General features: G+C 43.6%; 1 protein-coding gene across 2 annotated transcripts; it reads right to left on the minus strand.

The window, feature by feature from the left end:
- Positions 1 to 104: 104 nt before the first annotated feature.
- On the minus strand, positions 105 to 22,404 carry usp12b (ubiquitin specific peptidase 12b). 2 transcript variants are annotated; one of them, XM_029666361.2, is made up of 10 exons: positions 22,135 to 22,400; positions 20,003 to 20,083; positions 18,198 to 18,337; positions 17,966 to 18,039; positions 17,552 to 17,811; positions 17,277 to 17,353; positions 16,952 to 17,035; positions 15,749 to 15,946; positions 15,484 to 15,562; positions 105 to 5,436 (listed from the first exon to the last, which is right to left on the minus strand). In XM_029666361.2, exons 1-10 carry the CDS (start codon positions 22,180 to 22,182, stop codon positions 5,335 to 5,337), a joined length of 1,143 nt encoding a protein of 380 aa, XP_029522221.1. In that variant the 5' UTR covers positions 22,183 to 22,400; the 3' UTR covers positions 105 to 5,334. The 2 variants fall into 2 exon arrangements, with proteins under 2 accessions (XP_029522221.1, XP_029522222.1); XM_029666362.2 differs by lacking the exon at positions 105 to 5,436 and adding an exon at positions 15,201 to 15,373 and having other exon boundaries at positions 22,135 to 22,404.
- Between the last annotated feature and the right edge of the window lie 818 nt (positions 22,405 to 23,222).

Consider the following 23,222-nt stretch of genomic DNA (forward strand, 5'->3'; position numbering starts at 1 on the left):
TAAGGGGAACGAAGCATCAGCTTTCCCAGTAAAGTTCTGTAAATGTTCTACTTAGAAAATGTAACAGAACCAGTGCACACATACAGAGAGAAAGAGACAGACACTTTTTCCATCTTAAACCAGTTATTTATTGGAGAAAGTTGAGACCAAAACCTTTTTTCCCCCAAACATACAAATTTTCACTGCATCCGGGCCGCGACATCCCACTTTGCACCCCAATAAACACTCCTCCCCTTCTCAAAGTGCACTTCAACTTAAATCACTTTACACAGAGCAGTGCCGGGTTCAATTCCTATTACATTCTTGGCGAGTTAAAGTAGTGAAATGGACATCTGTGGACAAATCCCCCATGGCAAATTCAGTTGACTGGGATTGAAATGAAATTACCACCCCAGGAAATGTTTCTAGGACCAGGGATTTTTCCTGATCAGGAAAAACATCCTGGTCGTAATTGAATATGATCAATCGTATAGACCTCTTATTTCAAGCAAGCAATTAATTATACTCCAATAACATCTTTATATTTACACATTTTCAATGTCTCCATCCCAAATGGCACCCTATTCCCTATGTAGTGCACTACTTTTGAACAGCACCCTATTCCCTATATAGTGCACTACTTTTGACAGCCCTATGGGCCCTGGTCAAAAGTAGTGCACTACATAGGGAATAAGGTGACATTTGGGACAAATATTCTCTCAAATATAACCCCAAATAAATCACAACCCCATTCATCTCAGCTGCCTACACAAGAATGGTAGGTCTAAATTAGTCAAATATATATAAAAAAAGTTCATAATAATACTTAAAATAAACTAACTTCAGACCCTAGTTTTAATGCGTTGTTCCCACCCGTGTCTTCTAAACCATCACCCCTCTCATCAAGTTTATGGAAGTATGGTGGTGTATGCATCCCAAATGGTGCCCTTTTCCCTATGTAGTACAACACATAGGGAATGGGGTGCCATTTGGGACACATCTGGTATATGTGTCAGTACGTACACAGAATTTCTTTAGAAGAAAAAGAACAGCCAACTCTCCTCGTGTCCTTTCCTTCGCCTAAACCGGTCATAGTCATTGGTTACGTGAGAAACCTTATCAGCGGCTGGGACATACATAGGAGCAAAAATAGCGCATCTTGAAATCGTTGTTCCTACAAATTTTGCTGTAGATTTTGAACGGTTGGAGTGATTACCACCTATAAAAGCTGTGCAGGGCTTGTTAGAAGGGAGAGTGATGAATCTGCACAGAATAACTGAGGGAAATTAATCTATTCACTACAAATGATCATATAGCATTGCTTGATGATCATCCCTGATGTTTTCTGGAACTTTCCAATACCTTCCTGATACCTCCAAGTGTCCAAAAATAGAGAATCAGATCATCAAATAGATTGACGGTCTGTTAATAGTATCTTAAATATAATGTATAGATCAATTTAATATAGTGTACTATTTTGGCGACCACCCCCTACCCCCATTCTCTGACGGGTATGCGGCTCGCCCAGTGATTTTGTTTCACTAAAGTGTCTCCCTCTGAAATATTAGTAACTACCAATGATCTACACCGAGGTGAAAAGAACTGGACTGGTTAAACCAAATACCTAGAAATGGATAGAAAAATGTTGCTGTCCCCTACCCAGGTTTTACACATCACTGCAGCTGAAGGAAAGGAGACGAGGTGAGGAAGCCACGTTAAGACTATTGATACGCACCCAGGAAGCAAAATGGGACACATTGCAGACCAGTGTAGTTTGTTAGTTACATACGAAGCTGCTAGATCTAAACACCATTTCCTGCAGCTAAAAAGGGAGACTCGGGATATGACGTAGGTGCACAAAGTAAACAGCAGTGGGCCGATTTCCGCAACTAAGAGCGCTGAGGCGCGAGGCTAAACATCTCGGCGTGAAGCAAACCTGTGCACAGTCGCAAATACTGCGTCTGACTCTGTGGGAGCGATGTCTTGCTCATCGCAAAATGTTGGCAGTGCTGTTCGTGGCAACATCATTTCGCTGAGTCTACCTTTAACATTAGGTTACATTACATGTCCCTCTGTCAGTTAGGCTGGAATACACACTATGGAAAGCTGATTGACACCTGTTTCTCTGCACTGTGTCCAGCCATGCATGTCCTGCGGCGTGCTCGCGATCACTCACTTCAAACACAAATCAACCCAAACGTGATAATTGGCTGTGTGTGCGCACACACACACACACACACACACACGTCAGTTGCACTGTCAGCAGCAAGAAAAGGGGTCAAACCACTGTTATTCACACACTTCTGGTATGCCACACCTAACTTCACTCACCTACGACACACACAAAAGGTTAGGGAGTACAGAGACGCAGACAGACAGGGTAGACAGAGTGTGCTTCCCAAATGGCACCCTATTCCTTACGTGCACTACAAAAGATACAGGGTTCCTTTTGGGACTCACATAGTGAGAGTGTAACCCTATAGGCTAGAAGAGTGTACTAGGTAAATACTCTAGATCGTAATAGCCTAAGTTCAATCATTCATGAGTTTAGCTCCCTCACAATCCAAACACGTTCTAAGTAGAGTAGCAAGTCACACAATCTAGCATTTAAAAAAGGGCAATTCCTCCACTTTTCAACCTCATATCTCCAACATCATACCAGTGTCAACATATGCGAAAACAGCACATTTCCATGATCTCTGGTTAAAAAGACAAGGAGGGGAAAAAACGCTTTTCTGTAACATCACAGGGTAGGATTAAAGTACTGCAAAAATACTTTTTAGCCTCGGTACTGGTACCAGGTTATCGTTACTCATTGTGTATTTATTCCTCGTGTTATTATTTTTCTATCAGGTTCTCCTTTCTCTCCTCTCTGCATTGTCGGAAAACAAACGCATGTTACAGATATTTTGATCTAGCCAGAGGGAGGGTATTTTCTTGCTCCGCACTTCACTGCAAATCTCAAGAGTTAGGAAATGTATTTTACCGTTATTTAACTAGGCAAGTCAGTTAAGAACAAATTCTTATTTTCAATGACGGCCTAGGAACAGTGGGTTAACTGTCTTGTTCAGGGGCGGAACGACAGATCTGTACCTTGTCAGCTCGGTTACTAGTCCAACGCTCTAACCACTAGGCTACCTGCCGCCCCAGGCTCCCCTGCCGAAATCACCGTTTTAACTTTTAATGATGTCATTGGGTGGAACTTAACTTTAGATATTTTTTCAAAACGTAGAAATGCGCATTTTTCACATAGGTAGACACTGGTATTGTGCTGAAGATAATGAAAATGTGGTTGAATTGCCCTTCAATATCAGTTAAGTTAGGGTTTGTAAAAATCCGGTAATTTTCCACAAATTCCTAGGTTCTCCAGGATTCCTGGTTGGTGGATTCCAGATTTCCAGCTTATTTCTTCTTGATTTCTGCGTATCTTCCAGACGGAATTTTGGGAAAGTTACCGGAGTTCTGCAACTCTATACACAACGTAAAATGTTTTGTTTAAGTCCTTCACCAATGTCAACCTCATATTAGTAATTAGTTAACCCTGAAAACAAGCAGCACGTCTTAGACTGAGCTCACAAAGGAATGGTTTATGCGTTAAAATATGAATTAATATATGGTTGCAGAGTATAGCCTAAAAACACAAAATGGCACCCTATACCAACTAGGGCTTTGGACAAAGGTAGTGCACTATGTAGTGAATAAGGTGCCTAGGTCTCCAACTGGTGGGGTGTGTTTGAGATTTAAGAAAACTCTGGGCCTTAGTCAGACCACAGCTGAGTCCCTAGGAGACCTGGTCAAAAATAGCGCAATATATGTTAGAGAATCAGGTGCCATTAAGACACAACCTATATATCTAGTACTGGTCAGGATTGGTAAAAACTCCAGGCCCTAAGTATGGGCCAACCAATAAGCAGCCAGTTTCGTACGGTATATTTCAAAACGGCAGACTGTCTTACATTCAACTTTAATACAGGTCCCACTCTGGGCCTAGCTAACATAAACACCTCCCGTGTCAGAGCGATGGATCAGGGCCTGTATTCATAAAGCTTCTCAGAGTAAGAGTGCTGATCTAGGATCAGATTTAAAAAGGCAAAACTGATCCTAGGTCAGCACTCCTGCTCTACAGGCTCTGTTCCAATACCTACACCAGCGTATTACTTAGAATGTATTGGGACTGCATACTTGGTATTGTGCTAGAATAGATATGGGGACAAAGCCTTTTAAAAAGAGTGAAGTTAGGTTTATTACCCCAACTGGCAGTGTAGCACATACTTAATATTATAAACCAAACAACCGATATGTTTGGTTTACTTCTACGGTCAAAAAAAATAAACAGGAAATGCTTGTATACCTCAGGCTCTGATTGGAAGTTTCATATCAGGTGACAGGAAGAGGAGCTAAATGTTGCAGCAGCCAATCAGGTTTATACTGCGTTAAAGACGAAACAAAAGAGGATGGCTGGGTTATGTCCCAAATGACAGCCTACTCCATATATAGTGCTCTACTTATAGAGTGCAGTACATAGGGAATATGCTGCCATTTGAAGCACAGCCATTGACACCAGTGAGATACTTGCTTGCTTAGGAGACAGATAAGATAAACATCTGGTTGGCAGGTTATTTGTAGTTGGTGGTGTAGTTTGCTGTTGTTGCCAGAGGGGGAAGTTAGAGAGCTTATATGCGTGTGTCCCTTTAAACAGATGGTAATATAGATGTGTAGCTTTCAGGATCTGAACCATGATATAATAAAACACTGCCAGATCTGTCCCGGTGAGCTGCAAAGGGACCAAACTCAACACTCCACCCCACTCTCCAAACTAACAACAACTGGCAACAAAGTATTGAGAACATTCAAGAAATGGCAGATCCACTTTTCATCAATCCCAAATCCTGTTTAGCCCCTCTGAGTGGCACTAAATATGACAAGGACACCAATAATTGATGAAACACCAGTAAATGGCGCCACATCAGTAACGGCACACCATGTAAGCAGAGAGCTCGCCAAGCTAACACACCATATATTGCTAATCTGCTGTCAAACCCCAAAAAAAGACAACCAGGACGATGATGATGAAAAGGAGGAGAGGATGACGAAACATAACAATCCCCGGTACCTGCTCTTCGTTCTACGATGTCATATCAACTGATCAGTTGCTCAGGCATCGTTGGCTCCTGTCTGCTGAAGATCCTCCTCCATGCATCCTCTCGGCGCTCCACAGCTCCCGCTGTAAAGCCTGAATATTTAAAAACAGGTGGTGGGCTAGGCGGGGCCTGTGGCTGCCCAAGCCCCTCCCCTCTATGCTGAGTCCCAATCCCAATGGCCCGTTTCAGCCTTGGGCCGCTGCCATTTGCTGGTTCAGTCCCGGGACTGGTAGAACAGAATGTAACCTGACTCAGAGTTCTTAGAAATGTCAGACGTTAGACCGTAGAACTCCTCGATCGCCTGGGCGTCGATTTTCTATAAAGGAGGAGAAGAGTTTAAGGTTAGGCCGAATCTCAAAATTACACCCTACTATTCCCCATATAAAATCGCAGAAACAAATCGCAAGTGTTTGTGTCTGTCACGACACAAACATATAGCGACAGAGTTCACAATATAGTGCCCTACTTTTGGCCAGAGCCCTATCTTTTTACTGTGTTGTGTTACTTGTCATACACATTTTGGAAATATGTAAGAATATATGTTTGCGGTACAACAAATGTGGATCCCCTCAGACGAAAGAGAGAATAAATCGGTAGTGCGTCGACCAGTTGTGAGGGTAGAGTAGTGAGGCAACAATGTTTACTTGCAGTTCATTCCAATGTTAGTTTCCAGGAGAGAAAAAAAAGGTACCTCTCCCTTTCTCCTGGAAACTGAAATCGGAGTGGACTGCGTGCGAGAGGAGGAAAAGAGGAAGAATTTCAAAACAAACCCACAGCAGCCATGTCTACTCTTCTATCCCCTCCCATTCCAAGTTGCCCCTTAGCTACAGATCTAGGATCAGTTTACCTTCTCCAAACCCCAACCTTAACACTAGAACAGCTAAAGCAGTAATTTGACTGCTCGTGAATTTAAAAACAATTATTAGTGCCATTTTTAAAGTTATGGCCCCCTCCTTCCTTGACCTTTCGTAAATAAGTCTATATAACATATTGTCGTTGTTAGAACCTTAATGTCAATAACAGAACTGGAGTTATAAATCAGTTTTAGGAGGGAATGTCATTAGTTTTGAATGGTTTTCCCCCGTCGCCCCTCCTCCCAACAGTTGAAGGTGTCCAGTTGATAACTGCCTTGAAACTTAACCTAAACATTTTTACACATAAAGGTATAACAGATTAAATAAATGAAGTTAAAGGATGATGGGGGAGAATGTGTGAGTTGATGAGTGAGGGGGAGGGAGCAAACAATGCCAAACGTTGTAAACATCAATTGGGAATGAATAAGAGGGAGGCCCATTCTTTTGTATTGATCTGTTCTAATTAGAATCTCAAAATTGCATGTATGCTATATCTAGGTCCCTATTAAAATCAGTTTTATTTTGGGACTAATTCCATTCTTTTTTCCAAAGTGCTGCTTCCCCCAGGTTTCTGTTTCCCCCAGGTTTTTTTTTTTAGGTTTATGCTCTCAAAAAACAACATTTTTAATAGAAAAAAACCCAAATTGGATGTTTTAAATCCTCAACGATGCTTAAAAACTACACAAGGAGACCACTTGAGGTCTGGAAGAAAAGAAAAATCGAAGAACTTTTGAGTGTAGATATCCTTTAATTTAACTGCACACCAGCAAGAGACTCTTTGATTGGTGGGGTTTCTGTAGCATACATGTGATTGTAGAGTTAGCTAATCAAAATTGCCACTGCATTGACGCAAACAATCATGATATCAAGTGGGAACTAGCTACTTTGTAGTTAATAAATGTTAAGTGAGAAAGCCTTTCCATTTACCAGAAGACGCTACAAAGTGCTAGACAAATGGGCATTCCTGCATTGCCTCTAAAGAAAGTTGAAGGAAAATGTGAATCACTGATGCATTTTGTTAATGTCTTATCAAATTTGGGCATATTAATAAATGTTCTAAAAACTTCAATAAATGTCTTTGTTTTGAACCCCGCTTTAATGTCTTGATTCCGTGCTTCTGTCCACAACGCAGATTTTAATAGGGCCCAACATTTTATTTATTTATTTTACCTTTATTTAACTAGGCAAGTCAGTTAAGAACAAATTCTTATTTTCAATTACGGCCTAGGAACAGTGGGTTAACTGCCTGTTCAGGGGCAGGGGCTCGGAGGTTTGAACTTGCAACCTTCCGGTTACTAGTCCAACGCTCTAACCACTAGGCTACCCTGCAGGCCACTGAATTGTATTAGTCTACACTTGCCTACTTGGGAGTACACAGCGAGAGCGTGCTTCATTTACAACGGTAAGAAGACTAAGACAAACGGATGCACATGATGCCGCGTTCAAGCTGCTACAAAATCTGAATGAGAATGACTCCGATGGCGGGGAAGAAATGAATCATGACATCTGATGATTATTCTTCTGATTCTGAGCCTGACCTACACCTCCGAGGCCCAAGTGCAGAAAAGGGCGCACTGAACAGGTGTCGACGCCACCACCAAATGAAACTGTGAGGCAGGGACAGAAGAGGGAATGGCACCATTTGGATAGGACAAGCTGATGACAATGCTACAGGTTGATTACCACAGAGAGCAGGCCCAACATATCAAGCAAAAAAACTAAACCATCAACGCACTCACATTTTTTGTTTGTTTGTGTGACATGGGTATGCTCCAACTGATGCCATTGCATGGCACGAAGACGCTACAGTTGCAAAATTCCGGGAACTTACAATAGGATTCCGGATTTCCTGCTTATTCCGCAAACCTTCCAACCAGAATTTCGGGAAAAACAGAATATCTTGAAAGTTCCCGGAGATTTGTAACCCTAGTAGACACACATGAAATCACGAGCTGACAATTTAATAGTTTTGACTGCCGTCAATTTGACATTTCTATTAAATAGAAGGCCATTATTGCCCATGTGCTGATTTTCACTATTTATCAAGCACACTTGGCACTTAGAATGATGTGTAGGCTACTGATGTTGTCATTATTTGACCGTGCGTCTTGTTGAGCGTGCGTCTTGGTGGATGGTGTAGTTTACATTTTGTTGCTGTTACCACATTCCAAGACATATGCCCTTGAATGTGTTAGTGTTTTTTTTTTTTTTTTTTACATAGCCTACAGTACCAAACTATTGAAAACATTATTGTGTTCATATTTTCAAGCATGGTGGTGGATGCATTACGCTATGGGTATGCTTGTCATCTGCAAGGACTAGGGAGGTTTTTGGGATAAAAAGAAACCACAGACAAAAATCCTGTCTGCTTTCCAACAGACACTTTCGTCTTTCTGCAGGACAATAACATAAAAACACAAGGCCAAATCTATACTGGAGTTGCTTACCAAGACGACTTTGAATGTTCCAGAGTGGCCTAGTTACAGTTGCCTTAAAACATCTTGAAAATGGCTGTCCATCAATGATCAACAACCAACTTGACAGAGCTTAAAGAATTTTAAAAATAATAAAGGACATATATTGTACAATGCAGGTAGGTCTGTGGTAAATGGCATAAAAATCAATGTTTTTTTGGGGGCGGGGTGATTCACAATATACACAAGCCTATGTGGACAACCCTTCAAATTAGTGGATTCGGCCATTTCAGCCACACCCGTTGCTGACAAGTGTATGAAATAGGGCACCCAGCCATGCAATCTCCATAGACAAACATTGGCGGAAGAACAGCCGTACTGAAGAGCTCGGTGACTTTCAACGTGGCACCGTCATAGGATGCCTGCCACCTTCCCAACAAGTCAGTTTGTCAAATTTGCTGCTCATAAGAGTGGAACTGAGAAAAATTTATTTTATTTACCTTGGTTTCACAGTAACTTAATGCAGTTACTGCTAACGTGACGTCCATTTTTCCAAAACACAATAGAGGGGATACAGGATACATGTATTTAATGTAGCAAAAATGACATAGTGCACTTTTTACCAAATGACTAGTTACTGCCTTTTTGCTTGATAGGGTAGTATACCCTATAATACTATAGTGGGGTGGGAGATGCCTACCTAGTCTCCCCTAGGGTTCACATCAGGTTCCCACATGGTACGTACACCATAGGCATACATAATTCAACAAGCGCAGACATATCCACAAAATAGTTAGCTCAGACAGCTGAGCTCGGACAGGCCCAGCTCATGGGCTACATCAGATTTTTATTTACACTGGACAAAAATATCAAACGCAACATGTAAAGTGTTGGTCCCATGATTCATGAGCTGAAATAAAATAGCCCCGAAATGTTCCATACGCACAAAAAGCTTATTTCTCTTAGATTTTGTGCACACAATTGTTTACATCTCTGTTAGTAAGCATTTCTCCTTTGCCAAGATAATCCATCCACCGGTGTGGCATATCAAGAAGCTGATTAAAACAGCATGATCATTACATTTACATTTAAGTCATTTAGCAGACGCTCTTATCCAGAGCGACTTACAAATTGGTGCGTTCACCTTAAGACATCCAGTGGAACAGCCACTTTACAATAGTGCATCTAAATCTTTTAAGGGGGGTGAGAAGGATTACTTTATCCTATCCTAGGTATTCCTGAAAGAGGTGGGGTTTCAGGTGTCTCCGAAAGGTGGTGATTGACTCCGCTGTCCTGGCGTCGTGAGGGAGTTTGTTCCACCATTGGGGGGCCAGAGCAGCGAACAGTTTTGACTGGGCTGCGCGGGAACTGTACGTCCTCAGTGGTAGGGAGGCGAGCAGGCCAGAGGTGGATGAACGCAGTGCCCTTGTTTGGGTGTAGGGCCTGATCAGAGCCTGGAGGTAATGAGGTGCCGTTCCCCTCACAGCTCCGTAGGCAAGCACCATGGTCTTGTAGCGGATGCGAGCTTCAACTGGAAGCCAGTGGAGAGAGCGGAGGAGCGGGGTGACGTGAGAGAACTTGGGAAGGTTGAACACCAGACGGGCTGCGGCGTTCTGGATGAGTTGTAGGGTTTAATGGCACAGGCAGGGAGCCCAGCCAACAGCGAGTTGCAGTAATCCAGACGGGAGATGACAAGTGCCTGGATTAGGACCTGCGCTGCTTCCTGTGTGAGGCAGGGTCGTACTCTGCGGATGTTGTAGAGCATGAACCTACAAGAACGGGCCACCGCCATGATGTTAGTTGAGAACGACAGGGTGTTGTCCAGGATCACGCCAAGGTTCTTAGCGCTCTGGGAGGAGGACACAATGGAGTTGTCAACCGTGATGGCGAGATCATGGAACGGGCAGTCCTTCCCCGGGAGGAAGAGCAGCTCCGTCTTGCCGAGGTTCAGCTTGAGGTGGTGATCCGTCATCCACACTGATATGTCTGCCAGACATGCAGAGATGCGATTCGCCACCTGGTCATCAGAAGGGGGAAAGGAGAAGATTAATTGTGTGTCATCTGCATAGCAATGATAGGAGAGACCATGTGAGGTTATGACAGAGCCAAGTGACTTGGTGTATAGCGAGAATAGGAGAGGGCCTAGAACAGAGCCCTGGGGACGCCAGTGGTGAGAGCGCGTGGTGAGGAGACAGATTCTCGCCACGCCACCTGGTAGGAGCGACCTGTCAGGTAGGACGCAATCCAAGCGTGGGCCGCGCCGGAGATGCCCAACTCGGAGAGGGTGGAGAGGAGGATCTGATGGTTCACAGTATCGAAGGCAGCCGATAGGTCTAGAAGGATGAGAGCAGAGGAGAGAGAGTTAGCTTTAGCAGTGCGGAGGGCCTCCGTGATACAGAGAAGAGCAGTCTCAGTTGAATGACTAGTCTTGAAACCAGACTGATTTGGATCAAGAAGGTCATTCTGAGAGAGATAGCGGGAGAGCTGGCCAAGGACGGCACGTTCAAGAGTTTTGGAGAGAAAAGAAAGAAGGGATACTGGTCTGTAGTTGTTGACATCGGAGGGATCGAGTGTAGGTTTTTTCAGAAGGGGTGCAACTCTCGCTCTCTTGAAGACAGAAGGGACGTAGCCAGCGGTCAGGGATGAGTTGATGAGCGAGGTGAGGTAAGGGAGAAGGTCTCCGGAAATGGTCTGGAGAAGAGAGGAGGGAATAGGGTCAAGCGGGCAGGTTGTTGGGCGGCCGGCCGTCACAAGACGCGAGATTTCATCTGGAGAGAGAGGGAGAAAGAGGTCAGAGCACAGGGTAGGGCAGTGTGAGCAGAACCAGCGGTGTCGTTTGACTTAGCAAACGAGGATCGGATGTCGTCGACCTTCTTTTCAAAATGGTTGACGAAGTCATCTGCAGAGAGGGAGGAGGGGGGGGGAGGAGGATTCAGGAGGGAGGAGAAGGTGGCAAAGAGCTTCCTAGGGTTAGAGGCAGATGCTTGGACTTTAGAGTGGTAGAAAGTGGCTTTAGCAGCAGAGACTGCTGTAGAGAGGAGGGAGTGAAAGGATGCCAGGTCCGCAGGGAGGCGAGTTTTCCTCCATTTCCGCTCGGCTGCCCGGAGCCCTGTTCTGTGAGCTCGCAATGAGTCGTCGAGCCACGGAGCGGGAGGGGAGGACCGAGCCGGCCTGGAGGATAGGGGACATAGAGAATCAAGGGATGCAGAAAGGGAGGAGAGGAGGTTGAGGAGGCAGAATCAGGAGATAGGTTGGAGAAGGTTTGAGCAGAGGGAAGAGATGATAGGATGGAAGAGGAGAGAGTAGCGGGGGAGAGAGAGAGCGAAGATTGGGACGGCGCGATACCATCCGAGTAGGGGCAGTGTGGGAAGTGTTGGATGAGAGCAAGAGGGAAAAGGATACAAGGTAGTGGTCGGAGACTTGGAGGGGAGTTGCAGTGAGGTTAGTGGAAGAACAGCATCTAGTAAAGATGAGGTCGAGCGTATTGCCTGCCTTGTGAGTAGAGGGGGAAGGTGAGAGGGTGAGGTCAAAGAGGAGAGGAGTGGAAAGAAGGAGGCAGAGAGGAATGAGTCAAAGGTAGACGTGGGGAGGTTAAAGTCACCCAGAACTGTGAGAGGTGAGCCATCCTCAGGAAAGGAGCTTATCAAGGCATCAAGCTCATTGATGAACTCTCCGAGGGAACCTGGAGGGCGATAAATGATAAGGATGTTAAGCTTGAAAGGGCTGGTAACTGTGACAGCATGGAATTCAAAGGAGGCGATAGACAGATGGGTAAGGGGAGAAAGAGAGAATGACCACTTGGGAGAGATGAGGATCCCGGTGCCACCACCCCGCTGACCAGAAGCTCTCGGGGTGTGCGAGAACACGTGGGCGGACGAAAGAGAGCAGTAGGAGTAGCAGTGTTATCTGTGGTGATCCATGTTTCCGTCAGTGCCAAGAAGTCGAGGGACTGGAGGGAGGCATAGGCTGAGATGAACTCTGCCTTGTTGGCCGCAGATCGGCAGTTCCAGAGGCTACCGGAGACCTGGAACTCCACGTGGGTCGTGCGCGCTGGGACCACCAGATTAGAGTGGCCACGGCCACGCGGTGTGGAGCGTTTGTATGGTCTGTGCAGAGAGGAGAGAACAGGGATAGACAGACACATAGTTGACAGGCTACAGAAGAGGCTACGCTAATGCAAAGGAGATTGGAATGACAAATGGACTACACGTCTCGAATGTTCAGAAAGTTAAGCTTACGTAGCAGGAATCTTATTGACTAAAATAATTCAAATGATACAGTACTGCTGAAGTAGGCTAGCTGGCAGTGGCTGCGTTGTTGTTGTTCTATCTCTCTATAGTGCTGTTTCTTGTATTATGGTCTCTTGTTTCTTTAGAGGTTTCACTTTGTTGTCCTTTTTCTTTTCCTTTTTCTTCGGTCCTTATTTTGTCTTCCTTTCTTCTGTTAACTAGATATTTTTGTTGTTATTCTTTGTAAGCTAGCTAGCTTCTTCCAGGAGAGTCCCTAGCAACTGCTTAGCAACAACTAAACAATTCAGCTAGCAATTCAGCTAGCTAAGATAACTGTACAATTTTATGAAAAATAGTTACTTCTTCAAAAGCCTGTCTTTTTGGTTTGTTCCTTGTTTTGTCTTCTATTGAGTCTTGCAGTTTTCTCTTGATTTTTTCGATGTACTTCACTCTAAAAAACATTTAAATCTCAATATATACAGGAGCTCATTTTTCAGCAGCTGCTCAATTTGGAACATACCACAGTGCATCATTACACAGGTGCACCTTGTGCTAGGGACAATAAAAGGCCACTAAAATGTGCAGATGTCTCAAGATGAGAGAGCATACAATTGACATGCTGACCGCAGGAATGTTGAGAGCTGTTGCCAGAGAAGTGAATGTTCATTTCTCTACCATAAGCTGCCTCCAACATTGTTAAAGAGAATTCATTTGTCAGTATGTCCAACCGGCCTCACAACTGCAGACCACATGTAACCACGGCAGCCCAAGACCTCCACATCCAGGTTCTTCACCTTCGGGGATCATCTGAGACCAGCCACGCAAATAGACGATTAAACTGAGAACTGTTTCTGTCCATAATAAAGCCTTTTTGAAAAAAAAAAAAAAAAAAAAAAAAAACTCATTCTGATTGACTGGGCCTGGCTCCCAAGTGGGTGCGCCTATGCCTTCCCAGGCTCACCCATGGCTGCGACCCTGCACAGTCATGTGAAATCCATTGATTAGTGGTCTAATAAATGGATTTCAATTGACCGATTACCTTCTTTGAACTGTAACTCGGTAAGTGTTGAAATTGTTGCATGTTGCGTTTATATATTTTTTCAGTATAGAAAGGAAAATGAACGTGCTTATGTGAGAAATGTTAGTGCAGCTTATCGCATCGATTCGTTCTCCAATCAAACCAAATCGTTTCAAAGTAAAACATATCGTTCCTGTATCACATCGGAGCTGACGTATCAAGATACGTATCGAATTGTCTTGAAAGGGAAAGATGCACATCCCCAATTAAATGTATTAATTATACTGTTAGAATGTTGCAGTCAGAATGATTAGCTTGAAGGGGCTCCCTCGAAGCCCAGCAGTTCTAGTGTTAAAGGGATAATTTGACATTTTGGCCATTTTTCTACTTACCCAGAGTCAGATTAACTCATGGATACCCTTTTAATGTCTCCACGTGCAGTTTCAAGGTATTTTCTGGAGCCATTGTAACTAGTATAAGCTCATGACTGGACATCTATGGGTAAGTAGAAAAAAGGGCTTAACTGCCAAAAGGTCTAACTATCCCTTTAACCATTAGAAAGTAAACCCCACAGCTGATCTGAGACCAGTGTCTTTCCAAGCCCAGTGGAAACTTCATCACTCAGCCAGGTTCTGCTCATCCACCAGATGTTACAATGGGACTCTTTCCATTGCGGAAAAAGCCTAGACACTGATCAAAGATCAGTTTTGCATTAGTCTACACTAATGGTCACGCTGGGTAAAATGAGTGTATGCTGATTCTAGATCTGTGCCTGTGGAAAGTGTCTACCCGGAGTGGAAAACGCAGGCCCCTCGATTGCTATAACATACCTCTACACTGTGGGTACATTTGAAACAGGGCCACATACTACTACCGTGTAGACTCATTCCCTGAATGTGATCTGGTCTGAAAGCATTTCAACAGACTCAGTAGGCCTACTCGACTTTCAAGTATTTCATAGTGTGTGCTGTACCATGTTTTAATGCATTCTCATTACCTGAGAAAAGCAGGTTGGTTATGGTGAGTGTGAGAGAGAGGACAGAGAAAGCTAGACTACCATGCACGGGCATAAAGATTCCCCCCCTTCGGTTCATCCTACTAACTTATCTAAAACTGGTGTTTCCAGTCTGTCTCCCACTCCCTATTCATAAAGATTCCACATTATTAACAGAGCCACCTGGAGCTATCTGGGTCGACCGAAGCGGAGCAAGGATGGAATTCCAGACAACATTGGAAGCGAGTAGGGATCAGACCTGGGTTCAAATACTTTTAGCGTTTGCTCTAGCCTGCCTGGAGTGCCAGATGTTCGGTGTTTACACTCCTTCCGAGTATTCCATTGGTTATATTGAGCCAGGCAAGATCAATTAAGCACAGACACAAATATTTTAAATGATTGCAAATCATATTTGAACCCAGGTCTGGTATGTAGTAGGGGGATGGACTGGAATGCAGCTTGGATTAGGTCTCGTCTCTGATGGGTCTCTATGGATGCTGTGAATGAGTGAGTAAAATCAAACTACCAGTTTATACCATAAAAATAGATAGTGTCATTTGTTGACAACAGGTCGTTATTGGAGGCATTTATTGGGAATTTGAGAGTACCTACAGTTAATTTAGCCTTTCTGTTTTGCCCGTCTTCAGCTTTCATACCGTACTGCAACTAAAAACTGTCTTTGAAAACACCGCTGGCGTGTTTGAAGGCCCCATGTACCACAGCCGATCAGCATCTCACTCTTCTCTTTAAAACATACGGAATATAGACTCATTGAAGGAAAACAACCCTTAGAATATAAAGAGAAGAGTTATCACTAGAAAATAATATATAGAGTATAGACAAGCTCTACTTACCTCTACTATGTCGTCATCAAACAAGAGCCAGAATCCATGACTCTTCACTATGGTGATGTAATGACCACGGTTTGGACCACTGGAGAGGGGAACATAGATATACACGTTATAGACAGGAGGTACAACTAAAAGACTATGCTGAGAAGAGAGAGATGGACAGAAGCAGATAAATATTGAAATGGTGACAGACAAGGGGAGAGCGAGAGAAACAGTCTACAAAAAATCTCTGGCACAATCTGAGCGAGCGACCAGTCTCTCTCTTTACCTTCCACAGTGGACGACCACGGCGACCAGGTCGTACATGCGGTCGGGGTTGGTGGCGTCTCCTGAGGTGTTGAAGAGGCGGAGCTCCAGGGGGAAGACGACGCGATAGGACAACTTGGTGTAGCGATGCAACTGGTCCATGTATTTAAACCTCTTCAGGTGTAACGCCAGGATCATAGGGAGCTTCTTCACACGCATCCTAATCATAATAAAGAAGATAATAAAATATGATATAGAGAGGAAAGGAGTAGGGTTAAAGCCGTTTTTAAAATCTCAATAACAAATCATTTCTGGGTCAAATAAAATGAGCTTTCATAGGCAGAGAGGTTTGGAACACTTAAGCAATAAGGCACAAGAGGCAGTGCTGTATCATGAATACAGTCAAAGGTCAATGGCATTGTCTGGCCCGAAGCGACAGCGTCATTTACCTGGATATGTCCATGATAATGATGTTGATGCGTGATTTTGCCTGGCTCAAAAAAATGTTGTCTCATCTTGTCTGAGGACCATTCAATCTCCATGTATGGTACAGAGATCGACACTCAAAAGTAAAGCATTGTTTCCGAGTCTAGACAGGGAGACTTATATTAACCTCGCTGTACCAAACTAAATGCTAGGATGGAAGCAAGGGGAAATAATGTGGGATAAACACAAGAGATGATTCAGACAGCAACATGATAATACAAGAGATGGTTCGGACCGCAAAGTGAGATTCTTATGGCGGCAGAGTGATCATTTTCAGATGGATCTGTTAGCAGGCATAGCGTGCCTGTGACGGCCAATAGAGCACGGCTTGGAATGCTGCTTGTCCAATCAGCATCCAAACAATGAGTTGTATAATCTTTCTTATTGGTCTGCTAACTAATTTACGTGACGTCAACCGGAATGGAAAAACTCCCTCTCACCAAAACAGACTGAAATTTCAGGTGGTCTTTTCAAACAGCTCTTAAACTAAAAGGGCATTATTGTAATTTTCACAAAGTATTATTCCAACCTCAGTGGGGAAACATTAAAAAACAGGAAATCATGTTTGTTTTTTTTGACTGCACTGGGCCTTTAATGTTCGTATTTAAACCTCTTTAGCTGTATCACCAGCAAGCATCGATCCGGTCTACTAATCACCTACTTACTTACTGTATGTTTGCGCCAACTGCCATTTAAAATGCACTTTTTGGCCATGTTTTTCAGAGACCAGCCAGCTCACCTTTTCTGTGCTTCCTGTTTACTCCGACACTGTTCACAGTAGTACTTGTATTCACTACATAGTGTCTCAGTGTTGCTGAAACCCCTGTGGAGAGAAAAGACGACGGAAACACACACAGATGAGTTCTGGAGCATCCACAAGGTGATGTCATTTGGCATATGTATAACTTTTTCATAACGCTTCCTCCTATTTGGCCCTACTGAACTTTTTCCTCCATCCATTCATTAATTTATATTTTCCTTTCTCTTATTTACCTCTATCCCTTTCTCCATCCCCACAGTGTCTCTCTCTATCTGGCAGTACACACACACACACACACACCTACCTAAGACAGTGCGTGATGGAGGTGTTCTGCTCCACGTCGACAGACAGGTCCAGGAAGTCCTCATCTTTACTGCTCACCTGGACAAGCACAACATTGGTGACATCTACCTCTGTTTAAACACTGTTCAGTAATAGGAAACTGGCATAAATTACAGCTCCTGGCCCCATTCCTCTCCTTCATTTAAAAAACAACGACAGTCTCCATTTTGAATCTGCCTTTCCCATTACAATAGTGTCGGCATTAACAGCCTCCATCTTGGATCTCCCTCCACTTACAGCTTCACAGTTGAGGCAACGCGTCTCGTTGGTCAGGGTGCCCTGGAAGATCTCATGGACCCAGGTCTGCTGTATCTTCTCCCCTTCCTCTCCCTCTCCTCCTCCTGTCCCGCTGCTCCCCCCACCTCCTCCGTTCTGCATCAGTTTTCCGTTCTGCTGTCGCTCCTGACCCTTCTCCTCCTGGAGCAGGTCAGCAATAGTGTTGAGGAGGTAGTTGAGGAACTCATGGGCATCTTGCTGCATGTAGTTGTCAAACAGCTCTGGAGGGAGGGAGAGGATAGAGAAAGAGGGGATGATGGAAGAGTAATGAGCTGTCTAAAGTTGCTACATTTTCTCCAATCTCCATCTATCCTTTCTATTTCAGGAGCGAGATTAACTTGTTTTTCTCCTTTGCACCCCTCCCATCCTTCTCACCATTCTCCTTCCTCAGACGGGAGATGAACTTCTTGGGAGGGATGACGCCGACCTTCTTCTTTTGTGTAGCGATGCTGTTGAACAGGACATGTTGCCAAGAGTTAAAGAAAATTGTAACTAAGTTCCAATTGTAATCCCCCCCCCCCCCATTTCTGATCTATTTTTGGTTCCAAGAACCATTTCATGTGTTTATGCAAGAGTCTACGAGTGGGGCACATTCTCTCCCCTTTACCTGTTGAAGAGGTCAGACAGACAGGTGAGCAGGGACTCTTTACGTCTGGGCTGGACCTTGTAGGCCAAGACCTTTTCCCTAAAAGGACGGCAGAAGTACAGGGCCTGCAGCACCGAGTTACAGTAGCAGGTGTTCCCAAACTAGAGGAGAGAGGGAGGAGACAAGACGAAAGGAGAGGAGAGAGAGAGATAGAAGTGTGAGAAATTTTTTTTTAGTCTTGTGTAATGATAGTTGGAAAAAGGTCATTCAATCTTGATTCAAAAGCAAACACACTAACACTGAAATCCATGGTACTGTAGCTATGGTTATATATTGTGTTTGTGCAGGTGCATGCTGGGAAACTTACAGTTGAAGTCAGAAGTTTACATACACTTATGTTGGAGTTATTAAACTAGTTTTTCAACCACTCCACAAATTTATAGTTAACAAACTATAGTTTTGGCAACTCGGTTAGGACATGTACTTTGTGCATGACACGTAATTTTTCCAACAATTGTTTACAGACAGATTATTTCACTTATAATTCACTGTATCACAATTCCAGTGGGTTAGAAGTTTACATACACTAAGTTGACTGTGCCTTTAAACAGCATGGAAATTCCAGAAAATTATGTCATGGCTTTAGAAGCTTCTGGTAGGCTAATTGACGTCATTTGAGTCAATTGGAGGTGTACCTGTGGATGCATTTCAAGGCCTACCTTCAAACTCAGTGCCTCTTTACCTGACATCATGGGAAAATCAAAAGAAATCAGCCAAGACAGCAGAAAAAACGTTGTAGACCTCCACAAGTCTGGTTCATCCTTGGGATCAATTTCCAAACGTCTGAAGGTACAATGTTCACCTATACAAACAATAGTACCATGCAGCCGTCCTACCGCTCAGGAAGGAGATGCGTTCTATCTGCTAGAGATTAACGTACTTTGGTGCGAAAAGCGCAAATCAATCCCAGAACAGCAGCAACGGACCTTGTGAAGATTCTGGAAGAAACAGGTACAAAAGTATCTATATCCACAGTAAAACAAGTCCTATATCGACATAACCTGAAACGCCGCTCAGCAAGGAAGAAGCCACTGCTCCAAAACCGCCTTCAAAAAGCCAGACTACAGGCACATGGGGACAACCGTGAAGCACAGGGGTGGCAGCATCATGTTGTGGGGGTGCTTTGCTGCAGGAGGGACTGGTGCACTTCACAAAATAGATGGCATCATGAGAAGGAAAATTGTGAATATATTGAAGTAACATCTCAAGACATCAGGTCAGGAAGTTAAAGCTTGGTTGCAAATGGGTCTTCCCGAATGGACAATGACCCCAACCATGCTTCCAACGTTGTGGCAAAAAGATATTAGAGTGGCCATCAAAAAGCCCTGACCTCAATCCTATAGAATATTTGTGGGCAGAACTGAAAAAGCATGTGCGAGCAAGGATGCCTACAAACCTGACTCAGTTACACTGGCTCTGTCAGGAGGAATGGGCCAAAATTCACCCAACTTATTTTTGGAAGCTTGTAGAAGGCTACCTGAAACATTTGACCTGAGGTTAACCCATTTGAAGGCAATGCTACCAAACACTAATTGAGTGTATGTAAACCACTGGAATAAATCTCTACTATTATTCTAACATTTCACATTCTTAAAATAAAGTGGTGATCCTAACTGACCCAAGACAGGGATTTTTTTACTAGAATGAAATGCCAGGAATTGTGAAAAAATGAGTTTAACTGTATTTGGCTACGGTGTATGTAAACTTCCAACTTCAACTGTACATTGACCAACAGCTATGGTTTATATTGTTGAGTGGGCACTTACGTTGACCAATCCAAAGTAGTGTTCATTAACTGGAAACTGTTCCGGTCCGATCTCCTTCTCCAAAGCTGAGGCATTGGCGCCCTGGAAAGCAAAGTATTGCATTTATATAGTCTCTGCCAAATGACCATCTATCGTCCAGAGTGACTTACAAATCAGTAAGAGTCAAAGAACCATGTATTCTAGCCAAGAGTGCCAATAATATCCACACGGGAATACTTTTTAGTATGCTCTAATAACCTTTCATGCAGTATGAATATTGTGATATAGCCTAGTTAGATTGGCCATAGGCCTGCCCTCACACTATTTCATATGCTTGGCTTCTAGCATATCATGTAGTAGGTCTACTAGTATTAATATTGGGATATAGCCTATTTAGATTGACTGAAGGCCTGCCCAAAACACTGCTTGGACTGTATCCCCACCAATCCCATTTGACCCCTGGATCTGGTACGTATCATTATGTAATGATTTTACACGGTATCAAGTGCAGTCTGCCCGAGACCTGTCCAGTATCCTCTTGGGACAGAAGGTGTGGTTCTCCTAGTCCTTGATTACACATTTATGAATGCATTATGGTGCTCTGTCATCATATAAGAATGACCACTGCCGACTGAAATAACTAAAAAGGTGTGTGTGTCTCATATGTGTGATGTTCCCATACGATACAACTGATCTACAAGACGCAGACAGAAGATGCCGGTGTACTGACTAGCTAACCCCTGTGAATGAAAACCAAAGGCTATGAATATGACTAGCAGTAGCAGGGCTTAAACACACTCAGCACACTTTTTTTTACAATTTAAAGGCTGCGTGAAAGATTTCTCCCTGACATCTGGGGTGCATTCATTACGTCTTGCAAACGGTTTAAGAACCAAATAAGAGTAAATTGAAAGAAACGGGGAGGAACTAATGATGTATATATGCACATCACTGGGAGAGAACTAACTGAATTTGTCCAATAGAAACTCTCAAAAAAGTATATGTTTGGAGTAAAAGGCCTCTGTTGCAAAAGGTTGTGCAACAGACAAAATGCTTTGTTACAGAATCGCCATAATGAAAAACCCCCCTGCCATTCATCTCAACTAGCTGTTGGTCTGATAAAAGCTTGGTGCAGCGGCAGAGGGATGAAATGCGAGTTCAAAAACAATTTGTCACCGGATAATGCACTTATTTATCAGCGACTGGTAGGCGAAGTAGATAACCTGTCACTTGTCAATGTGGGGATCCGTGAGAGTAAGATTATGTCACACAGGGTGGCACGTTCCCTGACATTTTTTATGTTTTGGCAGAGGGACAGGGGAGGAAATTGGTTGAGTTGCATTTCAGGTGGAGCATCTCTCCAGGAATTACTGAATGACACAGCCAGCGTTCTTTCAATCCATATAATTCAGTTACTGCTGATAGCTGATAGCTACACAACAAACCATTGAAGCCCAAGCTAACGTTAGCTAGCTAACAAGCACTGACCTCTGCAACTTCATTGCTGCCTTGAGGTATATGAAAACGAAACATATAGAGCGAGATTAGAAGAACACAGCTAACTCACTATGTAGGTAGTTAACTTGCCAGATAAATGTTGCTGGCAAGCATCTATTCAGTAGCTGGCTAATATTTTAGTTACCTTAATGTAGCTAGCTAGTTTAAGTTGAAAGGTTGACCAATATGATTTCGCTAGCTAATGTTAGTAGCATAAAATACTTTATCAAATAAAACGCCTAAGATGACAGAGAAAGCAACACAACGACCTAAGTTAGTTAGCTAGACAAGTAACGTAAAATGTAGCTAACTCTGTCAACACTTTGTGGATTTGATAAAACTAGCATTAGCTTGTGGCTAGGCTAACGTTATATGATAACTAGTTAGCTGGCTCTTATTTGCTAACTAGCTAAAGTTAGCTACCCCTGTTGATCCACCCATATCTAAAGACCGTGCAGTCTAGTGATACTTTACCTTCTTGAAACCCAACAACTAGACGCATCAATAACGGCCACCTATGTTTGCTTCTCTAGAGATGTACCTAGCTAGCTAACCAACTTCCTGGAAAACCTCAGTCATGTCCTGTTCGACAGGTTAGCTAGCATTAGCCAACTAGCTAGTCGCATAGAAAATAACGGATTTAAAAAATACCGTACCATCGTACAAATCGAGGCGATCTTTCGGACTGTCATCAGTATTTCCATCCGTCTGTCGCCATATTGGACCGAACCCCAATTTGAAAACGTTGACAGCCGCTGGGGCTGTTGGAGTTCAGGGGAGACCTTTTTGCACCGTCCAGTTTGGGGACGAGGGAGTGTTGATGGACGGCTCTGACTCTGCACTGTTTCCTCTCAGGCCAGCTTCATGGCGAGAACGAGGCTCACAGAGAACGTACACGCGCACACACGTTTGTGCACTAGCACTGGGTGGATTATAATTGACTGGTCGCTGCGCAGATAATACATCGAAGCAGGCTAAATCGTAGCCTATGCAACTCACTCTCAGGATGTTTAATAGATCAGTCATGCACGAATGCAGATCTAAGAATGCATGGACATAGAGAGGCAAAACCGTCAAACGACGTGGAACTGTCCTGGTTGAACTAAATTAGGGACAGATCACAATTTATTCGGGGGGAGAAGTGGTCCAAAACAGGGGATAGTTGTGAAACTTGTTTATTTGCTTTGGGGAGGGTTGTGCGTTTTTTTTATTGGGCACAGGGGAGGGTAGTGCCTATTTTTTCCTGGTTAACATTTGCTATTTTGCAGGTTTTACTACAGCATTTCTTCCATCCTAGCCACATTTTCTCATCTGCTTGCATGCGCCACCCCTATATCAGGGATGTTTTGGTACTTCCCTTATGCACTACTCTTTTGTGTGCACATTTTTACTACAGGTCAGTATAATCTACCAGTCTAATGTCTATCCTGCCCTCTATCCACCATTCATGGTGACAATAGGCTGACTAGCAATCATAACACACATAAAAGCGTTCCAAGCTGCATCAATTTGAATCGATAAGAACCAATAGGAATAGCTGATAGGCAGCAGACAGGCCAGGTGCATCGTTGTGCATGAAAGAGCAGTGAAGACATCAAACACACAGCTCAAAACCTTACACAGCTCCCCTATTGATCTTGTTTAGAAACAATACAATTATCCTACCTAGACTATAATAGTAGTATACACAACACCACCATGCAATGAATAATTGCATTATTGTTTTCAAGTGAGTACAACATTC

This window comes from Oncorhynchus nerka, linkage group LG8 (genome assembly GCF_034236695.1).
Source record: "Oncorhynchus nerka isolate Pitt River linkage group LG8, Oner_Uvic_2.0, whole genome shotgun sequence".
Taxonomy (NCBI): domain Eukaryota; kingdom Metazoa; phylum Chordata; class Actinopteri; order Salmoniformes; family Salmonidae; genus Oncorhynchus; species Oncorhynchus nerka.